This window comes from Crinia signifera, chromosome 1, assembly GCF_055691185.1.
Source record: "Crinia signifera chromosome 1, ASM5569118v1, whole genome shotgun sequence".
In the NCBI taxonomy this organism is placed as follows: Eukaryota; Metazoa; Chordata; class Amphibia; order Anura; family Myobatrachidae; genus Crinia; species Crinia signifera.
Genome location: NC_139217.1, coordinates 205,819,388 through 205,846,063, shown reverse-complemented (window position 1 = coordinate 205,846,063; position 26,676 = coordinate 205,819,388). Strand labels below are relative to the sequence as shown.

Below are 26,676 nucleotides of genomic sequence, written 5' to 3'. Positions count from 1 at the left end.
GCCAGGCAGGGGAAAAAAATGGGAGGATCCTATATATTCCTGTGAGACCAGGGGAAAGGACCAAAAAGCGAGAAACTCCCGCTAAATGCGGGAGGGTCGGCAACCCTGTTTTATTTTAACCACATTTTCTATCTTGTATACAATTTCCTATATTTATAGTATCACTTCTATCTTTCTGTTTTGACTTTATATACTTGTATTTAAATATGAACAATAAAGATTATGTTTTAACTTTCCACTATGTTCACTTTACAGACACAGGACAATTTTTTTCCATTTTTGTCTGTATCTGCAATTGTTAATGTAGCTGAAGCTCTGAGCTTCCTGAACCCACTGTTACGTAGCTTGTCGATGGTGTTGCAGTGAGGTGTAGTGAAGTCAATGGCTTGGAAGAACTAGCTAGTATCAGAACCAGATTTACACGCACACACACACACACACACACACACACACACACACACACACACACACACACACACACACACACACACACACACACACACACATATGATTTAGTGTGAGTTTTATCTATAAAAATTATTGGAATAATACAAAAATGGCACTGATGCAAATGATCCAATGCTACATCCTAGGATGCAGTTTGGATCACTAATGTAAGCAGGAGGAGTGATGCCTCTTGTTGCATTACCATATTAGAGCTCTCACTGACGCTTCCATGTAATCAGAAATGATAGCAGCTCTGTGCACATTTGAATCAGGCCCAAGACCTGCCCAAACTATATCCATGCTCATATTTTTTTTTTTAAACGTTTCTAATACCTCACCATTTATGGAGATTGAGGATCTGGATATTCCAACATTTCAACTGTTCTTCATTCAAAATAGTTACGTTTTATTTTCAGCTAATTTTTCATTATTTCATTTAATAAACAGATCTGCAGCAATTAGGATGTTTTGACTTTAACTTAAATGTGTGCAGTATGAAACATGAGCAGTTACCTGTAAATCAGTCTCCATAGCCTCATAAACATTGTCCAAGTGATCAGCACGATTCTGAAGTACTAAAGAGGCCTCATTATAAGTTAACTCCCATTTCTTATAATCATGTTCTTCCACTTCTTTATAAGCTAAACAAAGAGTTCTAAGCGTCTCTTCAGAAAATTCCTAAATTAAGAAAATTTGAAAGTTAAGAGAACAGAATTTCACAGGAAGAACTTTTCTTTCCAAGTTACTGTGGCGGAGAGTGGTCACTTCTAAATGTCATCAGAATCTTGCCTACACTTGTCTCTCACACTTATTTTTGTTACCAACATGCCACAGTTACTGTATGGTCTAAATGCCGTTACTCAGTTGTAATTTTCCTCGACCTCTCTAATGGATTTCATACATACAATAGTTGACTACCCTCCCAGAACCTGTGGGAGAGTCCTGTTTGAATTTCTTATCTCTTGCTGCCCTGCATCATAAACCAAATCTCCCGGAATGTTTACTGCAGACAGGGTGCCACCAATGGATTTGCAAGTACAGTTATTATTTGCTTCAGTCACTATGACTACTGTCTGGGCACTGCAGCCCCTATTATTGACTTTCATCATCCCCCTCTTAGCCTTTTAGTCTCTTCTCTGCAGCAGAGAGCCCACTCTATGTAACAATAGTCTTCTTGTTTCATTGTCTACTGAAGCTTCTTAATGTGTGCACACAGGAATCAATATTGGCAGCCGCCAAATCTTACCGATATCGGTGGTCACCGGGACACATGGTGAGGTGTTGGCATCTGCTGGCAGGGATGCAGTGAGTAGCATTGCCCTTGTTCCAAGACCATAGAAATAGACTGCCCTGGGACTGCACATTGGGATCCAATCAGTATTGGGTGCTGCACAGCGCAGTGCGATTTGCACTATATGCTATGCAATTTTTACTATATAGTCAAAATCGATAGTCCAAATCGCACCACGTGTATACAGCATTAGTGTGAGCTGTCCCTGAAGGTGCAAATGATTATGCACAGCAGAATTTGAAAGCACATAAGAACCACTTGGCCCATATAGTCTTTAGTTAAACACACAAAAAGGACAATACAAAGTCATAAAATTCATTTGTTTTTACCAAGAAGTCAGAATTTATTACCGAGATACTGCTCTGGCCCAATTTCGTTTTAGATGTACAGTGAGCTCCCTTTTATTTATTTTCCCCCATTTTTCTTACCCCCTCTAACCCACCACCCTAAAGTCAAACCCCCACTATTGTTCTCTTTCGCATTGCTCCCCAACATTTTTCAAACCAAAACAAAGGATGTTTTCAATTATATTTCTATTTACACTGTTATACACACACATACCTGCCATTTTTACTTTCACTTAAAAACTTTCAAATGGCACATACAAACTCCACACACAAAGTTACTAGCAATTAGATATGAGCGAGTTCGGATCCTAGAGATCTGAACCCCCACGAACTTACCTGATCCGAGGCCGGATCCGAGGAGTTCGCCGGTTCCTGCTATCTTTCCGAGTCCAAATCGAGGCTAAAACATCATCATCCAGCGTCGGATTCTTGCGAGACCTGGGGCCAGGCTATTTTAGCCGGGCGAAAAAGCATGCGCTTCCGATATTATTAGGTCAAATGTCATTCGCCCTATTCAATGTGGACTCCATTTGGCGGCATCCACGAAAACAGGTGCTGATAGTCAGAAACGGCCACGGATTTGACAATCCAGCGACTATTTCTAACAATACAATTCATTAAAAATACCGCCTGTCAAGCCAGTTTTAAGTCCATTAGTACATGTTCCAATGTTATGAGAACTGTTAGAACTTACTTATTATATTTGTAATAATACTAATAATAATTTTATTTATATAGCTCTCTTTTGCCAATAGGACTCAAGGCGCTTAATAGATAGAATGAATGTAATACAGTACAGGAACAATGAAGTATGGAAAAGCTTTTCATAAACTATAATTAAAGGAATTCCAGAAATGCTTGAGTAAACAGGAAAGTGTTTCTGAAGGATTCTAGAGTGGTGGCCCCTGAACTGTGGGGGGAAGTGAGGGGTAGATTTATTAACAGGTGAAGTGGGGTACATGCGCTATCCCCGTGCGCTAAAGCAGGGGATAGCGCATCCCCTGATCTATCAAACCCGCTGTGCGGGTACATTAATGGCAGCGGTTCAGGGGCGGGGACTTAGCGCATGTACTAGTTTTAGTACAGAGCGCATTAGCCATACCAAATTTATGATTCTTCTTTATGTGCCCTTCGTGCGTCTCTGGGGTGCTGCCCTTATCGCCAGAATTTTCTGGCGCTGCGGGTCTCCTCTATGAAGTTCCCACGACACTTGCTGGTCTCCAGCGTCTTCAAATTCAAACTGCGCATGCGCCGGGTACACAGCATCCCCGGCGAACATTACCCGGCGCATGTGCAGTTTGAATTTGAAGACGCCGGAGACCAGCAAGCAGAAAACTGTGCATGCGCCGGGTACACAAAGCGAGACCAAGTTATCCGGCGCATGCGCAGAAGACGTCGCCGCACGCCTACAGAGCATTCATTATGGGAGGAAGCGTATCCCTGGCAGGAGGGGATAACGCACTCCCATAATGTGCACACAAACATTAGTAGATTCGGGGAAAGTCAGGTTCTCTTCACCACGATAAAGTGGTGAAGCGAACCTGCGCCCATAAGGTTCCTTACAGCAGGATTAATAAAACTACCCCTGAGTTCCATAGAATCTGAGCCGTATGGCTAAAGCTTGACCCCAGATGAATTACGGGAGATTCTAGGTACTTCCAAAAGTCCTTCATCTACAGTTTGCAGTTCTTATGTGGGACAGTATGGAATCAGAAGCTGCTTCAGCCTTGGGCCATGGTCATGTACTGCAGGGCTTTGAAACTCAGTAAAGTAATCTTGAAAATGATTCCCATTATATGGGCAGCCAGTGAAGGGAGTAAGTAAGTAAGTTTAATTTATGTAGCCACTTTCTCCAACAGGACTCAAGGCGCTTTACAGACTTTATAACAATGATCACAATACAGAGGATGTAGGTAGTACAGTAACAGACAAGTCACAGACAAAAGAAACCCTTGAGCATACATTAAGCATAATGCAGAAGTGGTGCAGCATTTTGGATAATAACTTCAATGGGTTGTGTACTCCACCCTAATAAGGTACCAGGTACGGCAGCCATTTTAGGCGCTCTGCGTAGGATTACCCTGGGTGGAATATATTAACCCTAAAAGAAATTACCCAAAATGGGAGATTTCAATGTATAAATATGGAGAAAGGAGCGCTTGTAGTGGAAATAACAATGAATGTGCTTGCCTGTAAAAGAAGGGGGAGGGAAGGGGTGCAGGGGTGGTTGAGTAAAAACTTTGGCTTTAAAAAGCCTGTTCGTGTTTACAGCCCTTTAGTGGCTTGTTGGTTTTTTGAAAGTATGCGGGCAGGCGATGCCGGGGACTCTTGACAAAGAGCTCATACTCGAAACGCGTTGGTGGTGAAGCGTCGGGAGTCACGTACTGATACCCGGAAGTACACAATCCAAACTTCTGACCTCACTACAGGGGAGCATCGCGTCAACTGGGAGACGGAGAACGCAGAACCAAGACTGGAACGGACACTACACTGACCCAACAAGAAGACACCCAGGTATTGTAGGGAAAGTGTAGTTGGACGTCCAAGCTGCGTGTCCCCGGCAGTGCCTGCCCACATACTTTCAAAAAACCAACAAGCCTGTAAATAAGTAAGAGGCTTTTTAAAGCCAAACTGCTGGCCGGAATGCATACATTTCTGGAGCCTGTGCACAATAGGAAATTACTTCTATAGACCTAAAACTCCTGGATAGGGATCTGAATTATCCTCTCCATGCCCCTGAGGACTATGCCTGTGCAGGCTGATTGCCATGCATGTACAATATAACTCCTATTCCTAAACCCAGAAATCAGAACAGGTACAGCTTTTATCAGCAGAGTTGTCCTGGGATGTATCTATTAATGCATAATGCATTTAAATCTTTCTGCACATTTTACATCTGCCCACCTGCAGTGCAACACCATTTATTCATTGTGCATCATTACTTGTTCTTTCTTGCTTTCCATTGTTGGCCGCACGTGGTCTGGATACTGTGTTATTATCTACCATGGTTTCTAATAGCTTAAAGGATTGCCTGCATCTTAGCCTGCATCGTAAGCATGGCAACTGAAGCATGAGTTTGACTGGAGTTTGGACTGGATTTGGACTTACACCAGCACATGGCATCATTTTATTTTTCACCAATTACCATCTCTCTCAGCCTCTAAGCTGATGAAAGCTATGTATTACTTTATTTGTTTACTGTTTCTTTACAATGATTTGTACCATGTACCTCCGTAACCACTGTTTGCAAAGCCTGTATGCTGTACCATCACTAGTTGCACACCCTTCCAACAACAAGCTGGCAGGGTGTGCCAGCTTTGGAAGAAAAGTGCTACATCCGGTCGAACTCATGCTTCAGTTGCCATGAAAATAATATTATTACTGCTGCCTTTGAGCAGCATGATCAAGATGGTGCCGCTGATGGCTGCCTAGGAGCTGTGCAGCTCAGCCAAATATGTTCCATGTGTGATAACTGTACTGTCTCTGCTTGTATTGTTACCTACCAGGCTGTTTCGGCGACCAGTGGCGCCGCTGATGGCTGCCTAGGCGCTGTTCAGCTTGGCCGGTATGTGCTCCCTATGTGATAACTGTACTGTCTCTGCTTAATGTTACCTTCCTGGTTGTTGCAGCGACCAGTGGCGCCGCTGATGGCTGCCTAGGTGCTGTGCAGCTCGGCGGGTATGTGTTCCCCACATGTAATGTCTTAATGTAATGTATGTAATGCCTTCACCCCCCCTTCATCCCTGCTTGATGCTGCACTGTAAATCCACAAAAAATTCCTAGTGTGCGCAAGCATACATGGCCAATAAAGTTGATTCTATTCTATTCTAATAGCATATGCATGCCACATTATAGTACTGTATGTCCAATGTGAAGCCCCTGACCACGATCCTCCTCTTATACGCTCCACTCCCCAAACCTTATTTCTTACAATACTTCTTTTCCAGTTATATAGTGTTCCCGCTAGGCTGTTTTAGCGGGGCACTGTGCCCTGCCCTGCCCGGTTTTTAAAGGGTAGAATGCGCCCTGCCTCTCTAGCAGCGCCCCGCTAAAACAGCCTGCTGCCTGCCCGCTGGAGTGCACCGGTGGAGCCCAGCGCCGCCATATATTGCGGTGCACTGCGCTTTCCCGGAAGCTCGGGGACGTAGTTACGGCCGGGCACGCCCCCTTCAGTGATGCGGCGGCCCAGGCATGCCCCCTTCAGAGAAGCGGCTGCCCGGGCACGCCCCCATTTATGGCGCGGCGGCCCGGGCACGCCCCCATTTGTGACGTGGCTACCCAGGCCCGCCCCCTTTAGTGACATTGGCGTGCCCGGTCCGCCCCTCCAGCACCCTGCCCTGTTTGGTTCCTAGAAGGAACACTAGTTATATTTGTAAATTTGCTGTACATGACCCATGTGGCCTTATAGATATTTCCCCTTATCAATTGCTATAATTGCATATTATTAAAATACTGAATTATAATAAGGTGCATTTATTATAGAAGATAAATATTGGTCTGCAGTATGAGTTGAGCTTCTGTACAGTATGACAGATATGTGTAAAATGGCGATTGGTAGCGTACTTACGTCTAAGGCATTCATGAGCACATCAGTCTCACAGCTGGGATGTAGACGTTGTAGTATGACACTATCTGCTCCTTTAGTGTAAAGTTTTATTTTTCCTTCCTCATCTCTTACTGTAAAAAATAATAATAATATAAGTAATTATATTCAAGTTACTCAAATATAAAGTAGTTATCAGAAGATACTGTATCACTGACTAAGGGGAAAAAAAATTCAAAAGTACAATTAGAGATCTGTCATTTCATATTTATAAATTACTTAATAAATTAGATTAATAGGTAAATTGACAATTCATCTAGACAAGACGTGGCTAAAAGGTACACTAGATCGTCAGTGCCGAATTTCCCATTAGGGGCGGCACATGTTTGGGGGCGGCACTTGGATGCCTGTGATTGTACTATCAAGCATCTACCACTGTGGGTGGGGGATGGGCTGGAGTAGTGTTGGGGCAGCTGGGTTCGGGTGTAAGGGATTAGGAGGCCCAGATGTGGGGGGGCCGTGGGTGGGTGAATTAGTACCATGGGTGGGGGAGTGTCAGATGTGGGGTGGCCACAGTTGGGGGAGGGTGTCAGGTGGTGCTGTGGGTGTGGGAGGGTGGGTGTGGGTATGCTGCAGGTGGTGCTTACTCAGTGGCGTAACTATAAAATTAGTTCCCCCCCTGGGAAAAAAGTGTATGCCCCCTCACCGCAGTGCTTGAGAGTGAGCAAAAAAGTGGAGAGAGAGAGAGCAAAGGGGAGGTGAGTGAGAAGGGGGAGGGAGGGGGAGAATCAGGGTATGGGTAAAAACCGGACCAGGACAAGACCGCCAGACCGGACATCAAACTCTGCATTTATAGCGTCCTCTCCGGGGGGATGCCTGTGACACCTGTCACCAGGGAGAGGAGGAGGTGGAGAATAAAGCCTCCCTGTATGATCCGGGCATGCAGAAAAAAACAGATGGTCCGGACCACACAGGGAGGCTGTAATCTCCCCTTTCCCATGTCGCTCATGAAATCACACCCCCCCAGACACTACAAGCTCTGGACTGAAGATTTTGATGTCCAGTCCGGCGGTCCGTGGTCTAGTCCGGGTCCGGTTTTTACATAGTCCTGGAGAATGAGAGGGAAGGCGAGATAAGAGAGTGTAAAAGAACGAGAAAACATGAGAGAAAGGGGGCTGCAGGGGAGAGAGTGCAAGACAGAGAACAAAAAGAGAGAGAGAGGGGAGATGTGTGTGAGTTTAACCAGCCATTTACAGGTTACTGTTCTTCTCCCAATCCTTGAGTATAAGTTGTTACCTCCAGTGGTGGGTAAACGAGTGCCAGGTCTCCTTAGAAGAGGCGGGTGCCATCAGTGGCACCAGCTCTTGGGTCCCCTCAGTGGCGCAGGGTCACCACAGAGCAGATCCCCTCAGTGGAATGGGGTCTGCACATCAGCGGTCTCTGCGTAATCAGCGCTGGCAGCCCCAAGTCTCCTGCACAGCGCCAGCCGCAGCAACACTCTTCGATTTTTCACGCTGTGTCAGAGAGAGGGGAGAGCAGAGGCTGGATTAGCCAGACTGGCTCCTCCCCCTTCATAGTCCAAACCATAGGCACTGGCAGTGGAAGGGGAGATGAGGTATGGGCAGGGGAAGAAATTAGGTACAGGATGGCAGCGCAGGCTGAATGCAGTACTTAAAATAAAAAAGCCATAGTTAAACAACCACCAGCTCATAGAGGATAGCTATGCTGAGTGCTGTGCAGTGAGTCCTGTGCAGCAGAAGTTTAGTCAAATACAGCGGTGCTGCTGATCATCTTAGAAGGCATCCAGCACATATATTACCCACAACATTACATGTACGGTATGTATATACAGATGGAACCGCTTTTGTTGTTTCCGCCAGCCATATCGGGAAAGCTGGTGGACGGTGGAGATGGTGACATGCAAGAGTCTTATACGCTTGCACGTCATATTGCCGAAAATGAGGCGCACAACTGTCTCATGCGCACATGCCCCATTCTTGGTGGACAGCATAAAGAGCCCACCAGGTAAAAAAATGTTGTAGAGGCCCATGCATTGTGGTGTGGGCAGAGAGTGCATGATCTGGGCCCCTTAATAAATATATATATATATAGTAAATACTGCTAGTGCATGCATGATAAGGTAACAGATTATTAACAGCAATACACTGTAGAAAATACACCATAGTCCAAAACTATATTTTTTATGCTGCTTATCTCTCCAAGCTGTTCTTTGGATTTCCAGCTCTGACTTACATCCCTGGATTCAATTAGACTCAGAAGTTGTTCAAATGCTCTCTATTTCCTCTCTTCTTTGGATCCCTAAAAAGACAAGACCTCCAGGTGTATGGGCTTTTCACTCTATCACCTTCACTCTATCCCTCTGGTACAGACTATCTACTGTAAGTCCTATTCATTGCTTTTTCCTCCTCCTGCCCTCCTCCCCCTCTGGGACAATCCGGCTTTCCTTATTTGTAAAGACAGACATACTTTTTAACACTGATATTGCTCCTTCACGTTCTTTCCCATCTTTCCCGGATTTACAGGATAGATTCAACTTACCCTCTCAGTGCTTTTTCCAATATCTGCAGCTTCATAGCCTCCACTCAGCATTTCTACAATCTAATGGATCCTTAGTTAAGACTACCCTATAATCTCTATGCTCACTTCGCACTTCCTCAGAGGGTCTCATCTCGACGCTCTATTGCCTACTACTTAAGCATAATGTACCCCCTTTAACTTTACAGGAAATGGTCTGGGGGACTGACTTTCAAAAAAATCTAGGACCTGACATTTGGGAACAGATTAGACCGAACTTAAGGTGCCCATACACGGAGCGATAACTCTGTCTTTTGAACTGGATTGTATCTAATTTAAAATGCATGCGATGGGTTACAGCACAATGCATTTTGAACTAGATGCGATGAAATCTAGTTCAAACAGCACGGGCAGCACATACTTTATGTGCTGTGCATGGTAGTGCGCATCTCATCGCACTGCCCCGTCGCTCCGCACCTTTAAAGTCTCCTCATCTACCACAATTAGGCATAGAGAAAACTCATTTAAGATCTATGTGCGCTGGTACTTGGTTCCGACGTGCTTAAATCGCGCTTATCCCAACACTTTAAGACTTATGCTGGAGGGGATGTGGATTGAGAGGCACCTGCTTGTTATCTTCTGGAGTTGTAACAAAATAGATCCATTATGGAAAGTACTGCGTAGGTTGAGCTCACGTCTCACTAATGTAGACGTTCCCTTCTCCACTTCGTTCTCCCCATTTCCACGATACATCCCTGATATAACAAAACCCACTCAGAAACGTATTTGGCATATCACCATCGCATTGAAATGCAAAATTGCATCCCACTGGAAACCCCATACAATCCCCTCTATGTCAGCTATGATGGCAGCTATTTGGGACACCTATCATATGGAATTTATCTCTAGTATACAGAAGCTGACAATATTACATCTTCCTTTACTGAGACATGGGCAGGGCCGGATTTGTGCCTAGGCCCGTGAGGCACCGGCCTCAGGGCGGCACCAATTAAGGGCGGCATGCAGGCTGACATTCTGTTAAATGGCACAGCGAGTGGGCAGCAGCGAGTGACGAGCGCCGCCGCCGCAGACATGAATTATCATATGTCGGTGGCAGCGCCGCTCATCACCCGCCACTGCCCACCCACTCTGCCATGCACATTACATCACACGCTAGTACATTTTTATGAAATATATAAATAACAATGTATATACATATATGTTTACATTAAAATAGGGGGAGGGGGGGACACAAAAATGTTGTGCCTAGGGGCGGCCTGACCCCTAAATTCGCCCCTGGACAAAGGTCCCTTGGTTAGCCTATCATAAAGCCCCTCCTCCTATGACATTTGGTTTTAGAAAGATCTTAATGCTTAACCTAATTATTTTTTTCCCCTTCTATTTGTAATTGCTTGCTCGGATGGTACCTTGAGATGGTTAAAAAAGAAAATCACAAAGTTTACTTTAACTATTACAAGATTTCTGCTATTTGATTGTTTTTACATGATTATTTTATATTTAGTGCTGTACTACCTCCCTTTATTCCCTTGTTCACCTTTTTTCTTTTGTCTACCCTCCCTCCAATTGTTTATACATTGTATTGTATTTTGTATTTCTACAAAATTCTTGAATGAACAGTCTTTACAGAAATAAAATATACACCATAGTCCTGTGCAGTTTAATGGGTACTTGTTTCCTAGAACGGCGCCCACGATATTGATCTTAGGCATCGCAAGGAAAAAAATTGCGTCGGTCGCATCGCATGCGGCCAGAAAATCGCATGCGATGCGACCGACGCGATTACCGCGATTTTTCATAGGGAACAATGTTAAATGGCCCAATTGACCTGATTTCACATAGGGAACAATGTTAAATGGCTCACAGACCCCAAATAGCCACCCTGAAGTGTGAAATGGCCCCCCCAATTGTTAACGCCACCCCACGATCAACGTAAACCTGAAGCGTGGCGAGCACAGCGAGCCCGCGAGGGGCGGCGGTACGCGTCCTCCGAACTTTTCATACCCCCACTATCCACGTCCGCGTGGAGTTGAGAATAGAAAGTGTGGCGAGCGCAGCAAGCCACCGAGCCCGAAGCGTGGCGAGCGCAGCGAGCCCCGCGGATACCTTCACAGCTTTACGCGTCCCCTCGCGGGCTTCACAGGTATCCGCGTCCACTCGCCACGCTTCGGGCTCGGTGGCTCGCTGCTCTCGCCACACTTTCTATTCTGAACTCCATGCCGACGTGGATAGTGGGGGTATGAAAAGGTCGGAGGACGCGTACCGCTGCCGCTCGCCACGCTTCGGGTTGACGTTGATCGTGGGGTGGCGTTAACAATTGAGGGGGCCATTTCACACTTCAGGGTGGCTATTTGGGGTCTGTGGGCCATTTAACATTGTTCCCTATGTGAAATCGGGTCAATTGGGCCATTTAACATTGTTCCCTATGTAAAATCGGTAATCGCGTCGGTCGCATCGCATGCAATTTTTTGGCCGCATGCGATGCGACCGACGCAATTTACATTTTACCATGCATTTCTATGTAAAATCGCGGACATCGCATCGGTCGCATTGCATGCCATTATAATGGCATGCGATGTACATGCGATGCCCGCGATGGGCGCCGTTCTAGGAAACAAGTTCCGTTTAATGTAACATATCTATAATGTAAAATGCAAGCACACAGTCTAGAAAATGATATTTAGAGAAGGATGTGGGCCTACAGGTTGTGGGGTCCAGTTGTGGGGCCATCAGGGCTTTCTCTTGTGGTCCAGTCCGACCATGCCTCTTCTTCATAAAGACAAGTTTCAAAGGAACCTTCAGAAGTATTCCTAAAAAGCAATGTGTGGAATATGCTTTTGCGGAGCACAAGGTTATCCACAAATGTTGGCTGCGGGGCTCCTGACTGCTGGTCCTAGGGTGAAAGACTCAGCTTCACTATATAGGTATAAGTATATATAGAGAAAATCCGGCACTCCGATCCAGCTGAGCTACAGCTATATACAGCTGAGATATACATCTGAGCTGATGCCCTCCAGATGAAAATAGATCAGAGGTAGTGGTATAGACGGCGCTCAAAGGACTTTCATAAATGGTAAATAAGTACTTTGAGTGACTTGTAGAATTACAGCAATGGTCCCTGTAAGATGAGTACTGCAGCTGACCTGTATGTATGTATGTATGTATGTATGTATATATATATATATATATATATATATATATATATATATATATATATATATATATATATTACTGGCAGAAATAATGCTTATATACATACAGTATTAAAAACATCTCTACAAAGGTGCATAGAGGCCCATTTCCAGCCAGCATCACTCCAATGTTCTAATAGTACATTGTGTTTGCTAATTGTGATAGAAGACTAACCATAACCAATTATGTTAAGACAGCTGAAATCGGGTTTGATCATTAGAGAAGTTATAAAACTGACCTTCCTTTGAGCTAGTTGAGTAGCTCGAGCATCACATTTGTGGGTTCCATTATACTCACAAAATGGAAAGAAACAGTAAACTTTCATGTGAAACGCGACAGTGTATTCATGTTCTTCGAAATGAAGGCTATTCCATGTGAGAAATTGGCAAGAAACTGAACATTTCCTACAACGGTGTGTACTACTACCTTTAGAGAACAGCATAGTAGAAAGAGAATTGGGAGTCCCCAGTGCACAACTGAGCAAGAAGACAAGTACAGTATGAGAAATAGATGCCTCAGTTCCTCAACTGGCAGCTTAATTAAATGGTACTCGCAAAAAGCCAGTGTCAACATCTAAAGAGGTGACTCCGGGATACTGACCCTCTAGGCAGAGTGGCAAAGGAAAAGTCATATCTGAGACTGTCTGATATAAGGAAAACATTAATATGGGCAAAAGAACACAAATGTTGGACAGAGGAAGATTGGGGAAAAAAGTGTTTCGGACAGACAAATCAAAGTTTGCGGTGTTTGGATCTCACAGAAGAATGTTTGTGAGACGCAGAACAAGTGAAAAGATGCTGGAATAGTGCCTGACGCCATCAATCAAGCATGGTGGGGGAATATGATGGTCTGGGGCTGCATTGGTGTAGGTAAAGTGGGAAATTTGTACAAGCTAAAAGTCATTTTGTAAAAGGAAGGCTATCACTCTATTGTGAAATGCTGTGCCAAACCCGGGGATAGCGCACGAGTGGAGCCAATTTTCTCTTCCAATAGGACAATGACCCAAAGCACACCTCCAAATTATGCAAGAACTATGTAGGGAAGAAGCAGGCAGCTGGTATTTTGTCTGTAATGAAGTGGCCAGCGCAATCACCAGATCTCAACCCTATTGAGCTGTTGTTTGACCAAAGGTGTGCACAGGTACTTGCTGGACTTAATTGCTTCTGCGGCTTGCAGCAAATCACAGGCCAGCAGGGGGGATATAGCTGAGGCCTCTGGCCCATTTTCCCTGCCTTGAACAACTTCTCTGATTCCTGTGTATATCCAGTCCATAGCTATCCAAGCCTCCAGGATCCTGTTCAGAGTCCCTGTGGTTACCCTGTACAATCTGCTGCTGTCATCTGCTGCTGATATTAAAGCTCCCTGGCTCTCCCCACCTGCGAGGTTACCTTCCTCACTGTCTACCATCTCCAGCTCCCAAGGGAAGAGGATAGAGCACTACAGCATCCCTCAGCAGAGTTTACTGCTGCCCTCAAAGGGCCATACCATCTGTGACTCCCAAGTCGTCACAAGTGTCTACTCTGCAGTTCCTGAATTGCCCATGTCGACTCCAAGGTCTTCAACAAGCTCCTGTTGACTCCCAGGTCTTCAACAGCCATGTCGGCTCCTAGGCCATCAACTCCTGTGTCGACTCCCAGGTCGTCAACAAGCTTCCGTTGACTCTCAGGTCGTCAATACCCCTCTGGCTCCCAGGCCGTCGACTTCCCTCTGGCTCCCAGGCTGTCTACAGTGCCGTGTCGACTCCCAGGTCATCAACACTCCTTTCAGCTCCCAGGCCATCTACAGTGCTGTGCCAGCTCCCAGGCTGTCAACTCTCCTTTTCGTCTGCCAGGCCGTCGACTAATCATCGGCTCCCAAGCCACTGTCATCTCTCCGGCCTTCGAGGCCAGCGCAGACCAAAGCTCCAAGTTTCATGCTCACTGTCACTAGTCACTGCCCATCTCCCATTACTGACCAGTTAGCTGTGGGGAACTCAGGTCAGAGGGCCACGACCTCGACACTGAGCGAAGCGGAGTCCAAACCTCCTTGCGGGGGTCCCTGGTGAAAACCATTGGTGGTGTTAGACTACGCACCTCTGGGTCTCGTCAACTCCCCCATCTAGCTGTGCCCGCAGTGTCAGTGATCCTTCTATGAACTTATCTAAAGCCTCCTGTGTTTCAGTTCCCAGCATCCACCACTGGGCCACTGCTGCCACAGCCGGGAACACCAGAGACCTGAGCCCTGACACATCCCAAGAACAGAATCCTGCTGTGGGGATGTTTTTCAGCAGCAAGGACAAGGATTTTACATGGTCAGTAGTTTGCACATAGGCCCCTTCTTCCCAGAGAGGAGACTGTCAGCAGCACTTCTGGGGGCGGGGCTTGATGTAGATGTCATCAAGTCCCACCCCAAGTATGGCAAATCCTGGTATTGGCGGGTCTTCAAGGAGGGGTTGGGGCTTAAATTATATGATTTGCATATTTAGCGCCATGCCCCTCCCCCAAAAAGCTGCTAATTGTAGTAATTTAACGCTGTCGTGGGGGAGATGTGTGTGTGTGTGTGTGTGGGGGGGGGGGTGTCCGGCGGTATCTGGGAGGGGAGCCCACCTTTCCGGGGGGGCGGGAGGGGGACCCAATTTTCAGGGAGGTTAGCCCGCCATTCCGAGAGGGTAGGCAACCCTGGCTTTAAGGCAGTTTCTTGTCTCAACCTTATAACACCCAGGGATCATGGAAGCCATCTCAAGAAATAGCGATTTCGTATTTAGCTGCATATACATACATGATTAGCAATAAAGGCGTTCTAGTGTTGTTTGGCATGCACAGTAGCAAAAATCACCACACAATCACTACAATCACTACTTCTGCACTGCATGCATCCCTGTATCAGGCTCTGCTTTTGCAAGCTTGGCAGGCATATCATTGCAAATATTGTAGATTTATGCTTTGACATTCCTTTCTAATTAGCCATTATACTCAAATATGGCAACATTCAGATAAAAGGGCCTTTTCTTACATTTTACTGCATTTTTTAGATAATAAAAAAGGTCCCTTAATCTTTTAGTTTTTAAGCTGCATATTTCATACACCATATTTTTTATGTACATACTTTTATGCATGTCTTCACACAGAGCAGGCCCTAGCCTAAATGATGCCCTAGGCAAGATTTTGACTGGTGCCCTCTAGCACCGCCACTAGTTCCGCCTCTGACCCTGCTCCCCTTTCCCAGCACCATCAACCCTCATCATAGCAGTCATCATTTTGGTACTCCTACCTGTTAAATAGAAACAGTGCACACATTCGGTGCGCAGCCCAGCAGGGGTGTGTTCTTGCTGGGAAGGGGCATGGCCACCCAATAGTACCCCCAATTCAAATTATGCCACACAGTAGTGCAACTTTATTCACATTATATCATGCGATGGTGTCCCTTATTCACGTTACATCACACAGTAGTACCACTTTACCTTATATACATTACTCCTCAAATTATTCACATTATACCCTTAGAAAAATATCCTGAGAAAATATTGTATTTTAAGCACCTCAATGGCCACACTGCAACCCAGCACAAAGCAGTGTGTGCTAGGCAGAGGAGAAGAGCTGCAGCTGCTGCTGTCACTTAAGGGGATGAGGCCCGGGGCCCCCACTGGGCCCTTCCATCAGACTTTGGCCTGGGTAATTTGTACCCCCTACCCCTTTCTCTCGGCACCCCTGATAATACCACACAGTAATGCCCCTCACACATGACACACATTATTAATGTCCTTATAACCATAATGCCCCTTACACATTATGCCAACCTTTATTAATGCCCTTCATACACATAATGACACACATAATGCCCCTTACACATATGTTGCACATTATTAATGCCCTTATACACATGACACACATAATGCCCATTACACATATGTTGCACATTATTAATGCCCTTATACACAGGACACACATAATGCATGTTACACATACATATGTCGCACATTATTAATGCATTTATACATGACACATACAATGCTCCTTACACATATGCCAAACACTATTGCACAACCAACCCACCCGCAGACAGCACTCGCACAGCCGCTAACACTGTGACCTCTGCCTGTGCTTGTTTCCTCATACATCTTGACTCAATAGGCCATGTGGTACTTGTTTCCTAGCACGGCCACAACGATCATGATCGTGGGCATCGTGAGGGAAAATCGGGGGCATCGCGGCCATCGCATGCACTAAAAAATCGGGTGCGATGGTCGCGACGCGATGCCCCCGATTTCCCCATAGGGAACAATGTTAAATGGGCCATAAACCCCCCAAAACACCCCTGAACAGTGAATTGTCCCCCCCAAAACTATTTTACGCCACCCCACGATCAACGCAAACCCGAAGCGTGGCGAGCGCAGCGAGCCCGCGAGGGGCGACGGTACGCGTCCTCCGACCTTTTCATACCCCCACTATCCACGTCGGCGTGGAGTTGAGAATAGAATAGTGTGGCGAGCGCAGCGAGCCACCGAGCCCGAAGCGTGGCGAGCGCAGCGAGCCCCGCGAGGGGACGCGGATACCTGTGAAGCCCGCGAAGGGACGCGTTTACCTGTGAAGGTATCCGCGTCCGCTCGCCACGCTTCGGGCTCGGTGGCTCGCTGCGCTCGCCACACTGTTCTATTCTCAACTCCACGCCGACGTGGATAGTGGGGGTATGAAAAGGTCAGAGGACGCGTACCGCCGCCCCTCGCGGGCTCGCTGCGCTCGCCACGCTTCGGGTTCGTGTTGATCGTGGGGTGGCATAAACTATTTTTGGGGGGAGATTTCACTGAATTGGGGTGTTTTTGGGGCTTTCTGGCCCATTTACCATTGATTTGGTGAAATTGAGGCATTTAACATTGTTCCCTATGGGAAATCGGGGGCATCGCGGGTACATTGAGCCATTTAACATTGTTTCCTATGGGGAAATCGGGGGCATCGCGTCTGGACCATTTAAGCCTTTTTTAGCCGCATATGACGCGACCGACGCGATTTTGAATTTTACAATGCATTTTAATGGGAAAATCGGGGGCATCGCGTCGGTCACGTCGTATACCACTAAAAATGACACCCGATGCCCGCGATTGTGGCCATGCTAGGAAACAAGTACCGGCCATGTAGCTCCTGGTCAGTTCTGCTAACGTTGGGTGTCTTTTTTGCTGAAGATTCATATTATTTGCATTGTTACGACCAGCACACACAATGAGCTTCCTATGATTAAAATGATATGTGACATGCCTATATTTTGTGTGTGACTGTGGCTGTACCTGCATACAGAATGCTATGTTACAGTGATTTCCATGAATACACTATTTCATATGCAGATACAGCCTCACTCACATACAGATGATAGGCATGCTGCATATCAGCAGAAGCTGCTGGTGGCCCTAGGCATTCCAAATGCCCAAGGCAATTGCCTAGTTTGCCTATGCCTAAGGCCGGCGCTGTTCACACATCATGGAACTACAAGTAACAAATACTTACTGTACCTAAAATAGACATCCTTTTGCGATCACTATTAAAGTCCATCAGTGACAGGATATTGTATGTTTTTTCTGTACCAAGTTCACTGATTGTGATAGATTGCTGAGTGCGAGAGAGAAAAACATAACCAAAATTTCTGGCAGCCGTGACTAAGGCTTCTTCATCAGGAGAAGCAGATTTGTATAATAAGACTCCTAAAAAAGAAAGAAAACAATAGTGTAAACAAGAAAATAATTGTCAGGAACATTTTTTATGTTAAACATACATATTTTACACATTGTTTATAAACTCAGGAAAGTGTGTACATTATATTGTTTTGGTTGTACAGAAAATCATCATTGTCTTTTCTTTTGAGTTTTGGCAAAAACACCTTCATTGTTTCGTTTTTTTTTTTTTATAACTTTTTAAAAATTGAGAAAAATATAAAATATTATTACATTTTTAGCTATTTTTGTACATAATAACATTAATTTCCAGTTCATTTTTCTCCCTCACAGCACCCACCATTGTTTTCACAGTGCACAGGACTGGCAGTGTTGTGGTCGCCCAAGCATGTGCTTGTCTGCCACGGGGTGGATGTCAGTCTCCTGCTGTGTAGCACCCACCTCAGTCACCTGCCTCTCCTGCACCAGCAGGGTTGTAACTATGGTATAGAATTTGGTACTACCACTCAAAGCGTAGATGCCCTGTGGGCAGAATCGTACACTGCTGCAATCTCTAACTGCCTAAAAGTTAAAACCTACTACAACATATAATATATTGTTAACACACTTATTCAAACAGCAAATCACAGGTTTAAGGCAGATACAGATGATAACTAGGGCCCTTATTCAGATCTGTGCGGCCGGAGCCGCATACGGTGCTCCGGCCGCACAAACCAATCCCCGCCCACAATACGGATCGCCACAGCCGTCCGTACACGGACGGCTGGCGATCCGCATGAAAATGGTGGGGCGTACGCCTCCACCATGGTGGGAGCTGCCCCCTGCATTCGATGGTCTGCGACCATCGAAGGCAGGGCCGCACGCCCCACCAGCTCCCGCAAGCTGAGACCACACGGACAATCGTCCGTGTGAAAGCTTGTATGGGGGCGGAGAACTGACATCCGGCGATGTCAGCTTTCCGCCCCCATCACTGGCGTCATAGCCTCATTACCATGCATACGCCCCGCGTTTGCATGGGAACGCCCATGAAACGCGGGGCGTATGCATAGGGAAATGAGGGTATGAAGCCCCTCACGCCCCTATACGCCCCCTTTGCGGCGTAGAAACTTTATGTGCGGCGATTTCGCCTGCACATGCGCAGATTGACCTCTGCGCATGTGCAGAGTGAAAACATCGGCGGTACGGCCGCACGCGGGCCGTACCGCTCAGTTCAGAATAAGGGCCTAGATTACCAACAATTGTTATTTAGTGGAAGACATATTAGAGCATTGAAGGGTATACTAAAGTATTTAGTGGACAATAAATCATTGATTTTTATAACTAAAAGAACAGGTAAAATTATTGAAAACCAAGCCTCCAATTGTTTGCAAAATGTTCTCACAATCACAGACCTCATGCCAATAAATTTGAGAATAGAGAACATCCTAGCATGAATTGTGAATTAATAAGTTAATAATAGACTAAATATATCTAGCAAATCACAGGGTTCAGCCCAATTCATTATTCAACCCAGAGTTGCAGCCTATTAGAAATGAATGATTAATAAATAACATGTCTATTCTGCTTTGAGCCCCAGAAGAGGATTAAGGTGCTGGAGCCGATACTCAGGGCCGGCGACGGGGGGGTCAAGGGGGACATGTGTGATGGGCCCCGGCAATCTGAAGGGCCCCAGTGCCCAGCCGTAGCCCATCTGTAAGCTGTATAGCTTTGTTTTTGTATTACCCCGCGGCTGTCTACTGTGTGCTCCGCCCCGCCCCCTGTCTGTGTGCCTTACTGCAGCGTGCTGCCGCTGGGTCTCTCCTGCTGTGTGTGTCTGTCCTTCCGCGGCGCGTACAGTGCTGCAGGACGCTCACACAGTCTACATTGACAGTGTAGCAGCGCCGGCGGGACAAGGACAGCCAGAAGCAGTGTGCGGTGCTTTTGTAACTCCGCCCCCCTCCCCCAGCAAGTACTGTCTCCAGGACCGGCAGTTGCCCGATGCTGTGCAGGGAGGAGTCGGACGGGAACTTCCGGCAGCTGCAGCGCAACCCGGGCCCTGATGTGGGCGAAGTTGGACTCTAGCTTGTGCACAGTGGTCAGTACGGTAGTACATGGGGTGATGCTGCTGTACATGATGGGACACCAGGGTGTGTCCCCTCATTCTGGGGGTTGATTTTCTCAGTGATATGTAGCCTTACCCCCACCTGACAGATACCCCTACTCCCCAGAGCCCCCTTAGCCTTCCTTGTGCCACCATTAGCTCTTTCTGTGCCCACTTCACCTTTCCCTGTGCCCCCCACAACCTATCATTCTCTGTACCCACTTTATCTATTCCTTTCCCCCTCTCAATTAACCATCAACTCATACTGTTACTGACTGCTGCTGGGCCCCAAACTCTACGGAAGAAAACCTCGACCGGGTGAAACCCTCCGGGATTTCGCCCTGAGTCTACAGAAGACCCTGAAGCTCATCCAAGCGGCTGACAAAGACGAGGTTCGTAACAGCGACGAGGCGCTCACTATCCAGTTCGTGGAGGGAGCGTCGAACCCCAAAATCAAGACCCAGTTGCGAATCCTAAAGATGCAGATGCCGGGGAAATCCTTTGCCGACTTTAAGAACACCGCCATCCGGACCATCGGGAATCACGCTGACTTCGAAGTAGAATATCCGGAGATGGCGGGGGCTCGAGGACCCATAGCCACGAGCTCTGAACAAGGCGGCCGAATGAAAGACCGGACCATCCAGAGTGGCCAACAGCCAGCGGGAAATCCAGACCAATCCCTCCAGCGCCAGGTGGAAGACCTGGCCCTCGGGATGGCTGCAATGCAGCGAGACATGCGCCAGCTGGCACGGCAAACCGCGTCAAACAGCGGGGAGGCCAGATGGAAGACGGAAACACAACAGTCGAGCCGGAATCGATGGGACCCACCCCGAGAATATGGGAGGCGAGCCTCCGACCAGTTCGACCATCAGGGCCGACCCATCTGTCGACGCTGTCAGGATGCCGGACACGTCGAGAGAAACTGTCCCTCATCCGACCATTTAAACTCCAATGCCCAAGGGGGGACGGCGTTACGCGTCCTACGACCTTTTCATACCCCCACTATCCACGTCGGCGTGGAGTTGAAAATAGAAAGTGTGGCGAGCGCAGCGAGCCACCGAGCCCGAAGCGTGGCGAGCGGACGCGGATACCTTCACAGGTATCCGCGTCCCCTCGTGGGCTTCACAGCTGTCCGCGTCCCCACGCGGGGCTCGCTGCGCTCGCCACGCTTCGGGCTCGGTGGCACGCTGCGCTCGCCACACTTTCTATTCTCAACTCCACGCCGACGTGGATAGTGGGGGTATGAAAAGGTCGTAGGACGCGTACCGCCGCCCCTCGCGGGCTCGCTGCGCTCGCCACGCTTCGGGTTCACATTGATCGTGGGGTGGCGTTAACAATTGTGGGGGCCATTTCACACTTCAGGGTGCCTATTTGGCCTCTGTGGGCCATTTAACATTGTTTCCTATGGAAAAATCGGGTCAATTGAGGCATTGAACAGGAAAATTGGGTCAATTGAGACATTTAACATTGTTCCCTATGGGAAATCGCGGGCATCGCGTCGGTCGCATCGCACCCGATTTTTTAATGCATTCAATGCCCGAGATGGCCACGATTTTTTACTAACGATGCCCACGTTAAAAATCGTGGGCGCCGTTCTAAGTAAAGAGTACCGAATCGACTCCCGGCGGCAGAACCACCGAGCCAGCGGGCATTACAGAAAACCATCAAAGTCCTCCAGGGACACCAGAAGTTTGTGAGGGGCACCGGAGAAATTGTGAAGATCCGCTTGACGGATGGAAGGCCGGTCAAGCTCTGCCCCAACACAGAGACGATACTCTGGGGAAAGGCCCGCTGTGGCCCGAGTGGCGATAGGTACGAAGCACTGGTCGAGGCTTACCCCATAACCGCGCAACAAGAGGTGGTGGTCGCCAGCGCCTTAGTGACGGTCGTCCACGGTCGGGTCCCGGTGCGCGTCCTGAACCCTCACAATCACACAGTCAAGCTGTACCAACACCAACCCATAGCAACGCTGAGCTGGACGACGTTCCAAGACGTGATTCATCCCGAACAAGCCCGACAGCAGAGCATAGCCGCCAAACAGGGAGAGGAACCAGTCCCAGCCAGTATCTGGTGGAAAGAAGTCCACATTGGGGGCGTGACTACCCCTGAAGAACAGAAGAACGGGGTCCTGTGGGTGGTGATTGATAATGGGGAGGCTTTCAGCAAAGACCCGACCGAATTGGGATTGGTGGAAGACATCGGGCATGGAATCCCCACCGGAACGGCCCACCCCGTGAAAGAGAGACACCGACCTGTAGCCCCGGCACTACACCAACCCGTTCGGCGGATGCTGGAGGAGATGAAGGTGAGCGGAGTGATATGAGAGAGCCACAGCCCGTGGGCTGCGCCGATGGTCCTGGTCCGGAAGAAAGACGGCCAACTATGGTTCTGCATGGACTACCGGAAGCTCAACAGCCTGACGCATCCAGATGATTGAGGAGTCCCTGACAGCCCTGCGGTCAGCCCGGTATTTTTCAACCCTGGACCTAACCAGCGGGTATTGGCAGGTCCAGGCGATAAAGAAAGACGGCGTTCACCAAACCCATGGGGCTCTTCGAGTTCAATCGCATGCCGTTCGGACTGTGTAACGCCCCGGCGATATTCCAGTGGGTGATGGAGCATTGTCTTGGGCACCGAAACTTCGACATCATGCTCCTATACCTCGACGATGTCATCATATTCTCGGAAACTTACACGGAGCACCTGGACCACCTGCAAGAAGTGTTTCAATGACTCATTCAGTTCGGGCTGAAGTTGAAACCCAGTAAGTGCCACCTCCTGAAACCCAAAGTACAGTACCTGGGCCACATTGTTAATGCTTACGGAGTATCCCCTGACCCAGAAAAGGTCAGCCCTGCAAAAGGATGGCCGGTTCCCCAAACGGTGAAAGATGTCCGACGGTTCCTTGGCTTCGTGGGATATTACCGAAGGTTCATCCGGGACTTCGCCAAAGTTGCAGCGCCATTGACTGAACTGATGAGAGGGATCCCCAAAGAAGGGTATAACAAGAGAATTCCGGTGGTGTGGACAGAGAGTCGACAGGAGGCGTTCGACCAACTCAAGAGGGTGTTGACAGAAGCCCCCCTGTTGGTGTACCCAGACTACAGTATCCCCTTTCGTCTGTACACCGACGCTAGCAAACAAGGCCTCGGGGCAGTGTTGGCGCAAGTCCAAGATGGGAAGGAACGGACCATCGCCTACGCCAGTCACAGCCTGAAGAAGACCGAGCGGAACGATGCGAACTACAGTTCCTTCAAATTGGAGTTCCTGGCGTTGGTGTGGGCAGTGACGGAGAAGTTTAGGGACTACTTGGCTGCCACCTCATTTGTAGCCGTCACTGACTGCAATCCACTGGCCCACCAAGCGACGGCCCGCCTGGGCGCCCTGGAACAGCGCTGGGCCTCCTGGCTGGCCAACTACCAATATAGCATTGAGTACAGGAGCGGACGCAGCAACGCAAACGCAGATGCACTGTCCCGTCTGCCCATCCCAGAAGGAGAGGAAGAATTCGACGTATGGGAGCAAGAAGAGCTGCCTCAGTTTACCAGTCGATCCAAGCAGCCCACACCACCCTGTACCAACGCGACCATCATCAGCACCGATCAGAGGGAGGGGAAAGAAAACTGGGCCCAGCGGCAAAAGCAGTGCCAGAAAAACATCCAACAAGTCAAAAGCTACTTGGGGTCCCGACACTTCCCCTCGCAAGAGGAGTGAGATAGGGCACCCACCGAGGTGCTCCGACTATGGCGACAGAGGGAACGACTAGAATTGCATCGAGGCGTGCTCTACCGGAAGTATGTGGACCCAAAGACCCACGTTGTTAGTCGACAACTGATCGTTCCTAAGGAAGCAATAGAGGAAGTACTGCGAGCCTACCATGATCACTCCGGTCATTTCGGGAGCCAAAAGATGGAGTCAAATCTACGGACCCGAGTATACTGGCCTAACTTGAGGATGGACGTGGAGGACTGGTGCAAGGCCTGTCCAAACTGCGCCATGCGGCAACCAGCTACAGCGATGGAGAAGGCCCCCCTTCATCCCATCGTGTCAACATACCCCTTGGAGTTGGTCACCATGGACCACGCGAAGCTGGAATCAAGCCCCACCGGGTACCAGTATGCCCTGGTCATAGTGGACCATTATACTAAATTTGCGGTGGCCCTACCGGTGCGAGACCTAACAGCCAGAACGACCGCCGAAGTTTTCTGGAAGGCGTTCGTCCGACCCTACGGGTTCCCAGGTCAAGTATTGTCAGACCAGGGCCCGAGTTCGAGTCGCAGCTCTTCGCCGAACTCTGCAAGTTGTACAGCTGCAAGAAGTTACACACAACGCCATATCACCCCCAGGGGAACGGGGTGTGCGAGCGCATGAACCGGACCCTCATTAACATGTTGCGGGCTTTGCCCCAAGAGCAAAGACGTGACTGGCCCTCCCTACTAGCGGAACTTGTCTGCATATACAATAACACCTGCCGTACGTCGTCGGGATATACTCCATACTACCTACTGTTTGAAGAATGGGGCGACTGCCACCCCCGGATCGCCAGAGCTGGACCCCTTGGGTTCAAGAACATCAAACCCGCCTTAGTGAAGCTCGGTCCATCATGGACCAGCGAATGGAAGAAGTACGGGAACGGCAGAAAAGAAGTTACAATCTAGACGCTCGAGCGGACCCCCTGTCAGTAGGCAGCCTCGTATTCAAGAGTAATAACAGGCTGTAAGTGGGAACCCTACCGTACGTGGTCACCAGAGAACCGGAATCGACCCTCCCAGTGTACCAGGTTCGACGACAAGATGGGGGCCAGTTGCAGTGGACCCACCGGAATCAACTCAAACCCTGTACAAGCCGGGTTGCGGAACCCGAAAATACTGACGAGGAAGAACCACCCTGGGGCAGGCCTAAAGCGGAGCTTTCACCGGGGTCCAATGTTCTACAGAACCCCTTTGAACTCTTGTTGTATGCAAGCTGTCTTACCGCCCCTCGGGTGTCCGCCATTCTCCAGACCGACCCCGGCACCCAGGATGAGAACCTTCCTGAAGCCACAGAGCCAGCACTGGACCCGGAGCCCAGGCGTTCGGCCAGAAGCACTAGGGGTGTCTTGCCAGCCCGGTACCAAGAGTAAGATATAAGTATAATCAAATTGTTCCACTGTTTGTGTACTGAACGTTTCTGTATTCAGTTTATCAGTTATGATGTTTATGACACGGTTAATGGTTGGTGGTAGGTTGTTCTTCTAAGCGAACATACTAGGATTCACCAAAAAGACTTTGACTGTCCTAGACTTATGATTGAAGTGGTGTGGCGCGAGGACACGCCCACAAAAAGGTACGGGCGGATGTAAGCCCCAGCACAGTAGGGGTTCATATCGGACCCCAGCACGTCAGCCCCGGCCACTCCTGACAGGGTTAACGCAGGAGGGGGCGGGAGCAACAAGTGACGGACAGGTCAGGCTGTCCTAGGATAGGCAGGGGCCAGAGAGGAAACAGGGGGACCGGAAGGGGTCGGGAGGAGTGCGAGGAGAAGAAGGAGCTCACGTGGAGGAAGGGTGGAACCGGCAGCACGGGGGAGAGAGAGACGAGCGGCGCCATGTGTGCAGAGCCAGCAGCGGGATCCCTGACTGAGAAGAGAAGCCGGCGAGACGCAGACACCGGGAGCCGAAGACAGAGGGGCGGCAGTGACGTCACCGCCGGGAGAAGAGGGAGCTACGCTGACCCCCGTCGTCCTCCGGGACGAGTGACCGGGTAAGAGAGAGAGGGGAAGGGATAGGGAGATGCCAGCAACCCGCCCTGAGTCAGCCTAAGGCCGCCCAGCGGCACCACTTGCAGAGTAACCCCCTAAAGAGTCAGCACAAGGCCCTCACGTGCCCGCACATCACAGCAGGGGGAGACGACGGCTATTCCCCCTAAAGAGTCAGCACAAGGCCCCAAGTGACCGCTCACCAGCAGTAGAGGGAGTCGCCATCACCCTTCCCCCCTGAGGGTCAGCACAAGGCCCCCAGCCGCACTACCCATACAGCATCCCCCAACACCAGGTGCCCGCTCAGCAGCAGAGGGAGAAAGGGGAGCAGCAGGGAGGACTGCAGAGCCCAGCAGAAATTGCAGCCCAGACAGAGGACCCAACAACAGCCGGGGTGCAGTGTAGCGGAGTGTGGCAACGCCTGGCGCCCACACTAGCAATCCCATCGGGGTGCACTGTGACCGGTGAAGACTTGCTCGCACCCAGCGGGAGCTGGCATCGTGCCACAGGTACCCTACCCCTGACCCAGAGTTAGTCACCAAAGGGCCCCAGCTACTGTCGCTGCGGGTAACTCCACGGAAGCCTTCCCTAGCGCCTTATTATCAGGACCCCGTTACCGACACCCAACGGCGGGTAGATTGGCGAGACTTATCTTGTAGGGTGGACCTTAGAAGTTAAACTGCCCATAATTTGTCATTTCACTTTGCTGGAGTAAAGGAAAAGGTTGCTGGAGCAACATTGTCACCCAGTGGCCAAAGGATAAAAGTACACAGACCCATAGACATAATTAAGTCCTATGCATAGGCTCCTGTTGAGGACTGACCGGTCTTAGCTAACAATAGTACCCGG

The 26,676-nt window shown here is 48.8% G+C and overlaps 1 protein-coding gene across 1 annotated transcript in view; it reads right to left on the bottom strand.

Annotated features, from left to right (window-relative positions):
* The window catches only part of LOC146064132 (phospholipid-transporting ATPase IC-like), an 86,514-nt gene that overhangs the window by 43,052 nt on the left and 16,786 nt on the right, over positions 1-26,676 (bottom strand). The window contains exons 10-12 of the mRNA XM_083177292.1: positions 17,853-18,038; positions 6,653-6,762; positions 961-1,125 (exon numbers count right to left, since the gene is read on the bottom strand). Coding sequence (XP_083033418.1) covers positions 961-1,125; positions 6,653-6,762; positions 17,853-18,038 — 461 coding nt within the window. The remainder of the gene's footprint in view (positions 1-960; positions 1,126-6,652; positions 6,763-17,852; positions 18,039-26,676) is intronic.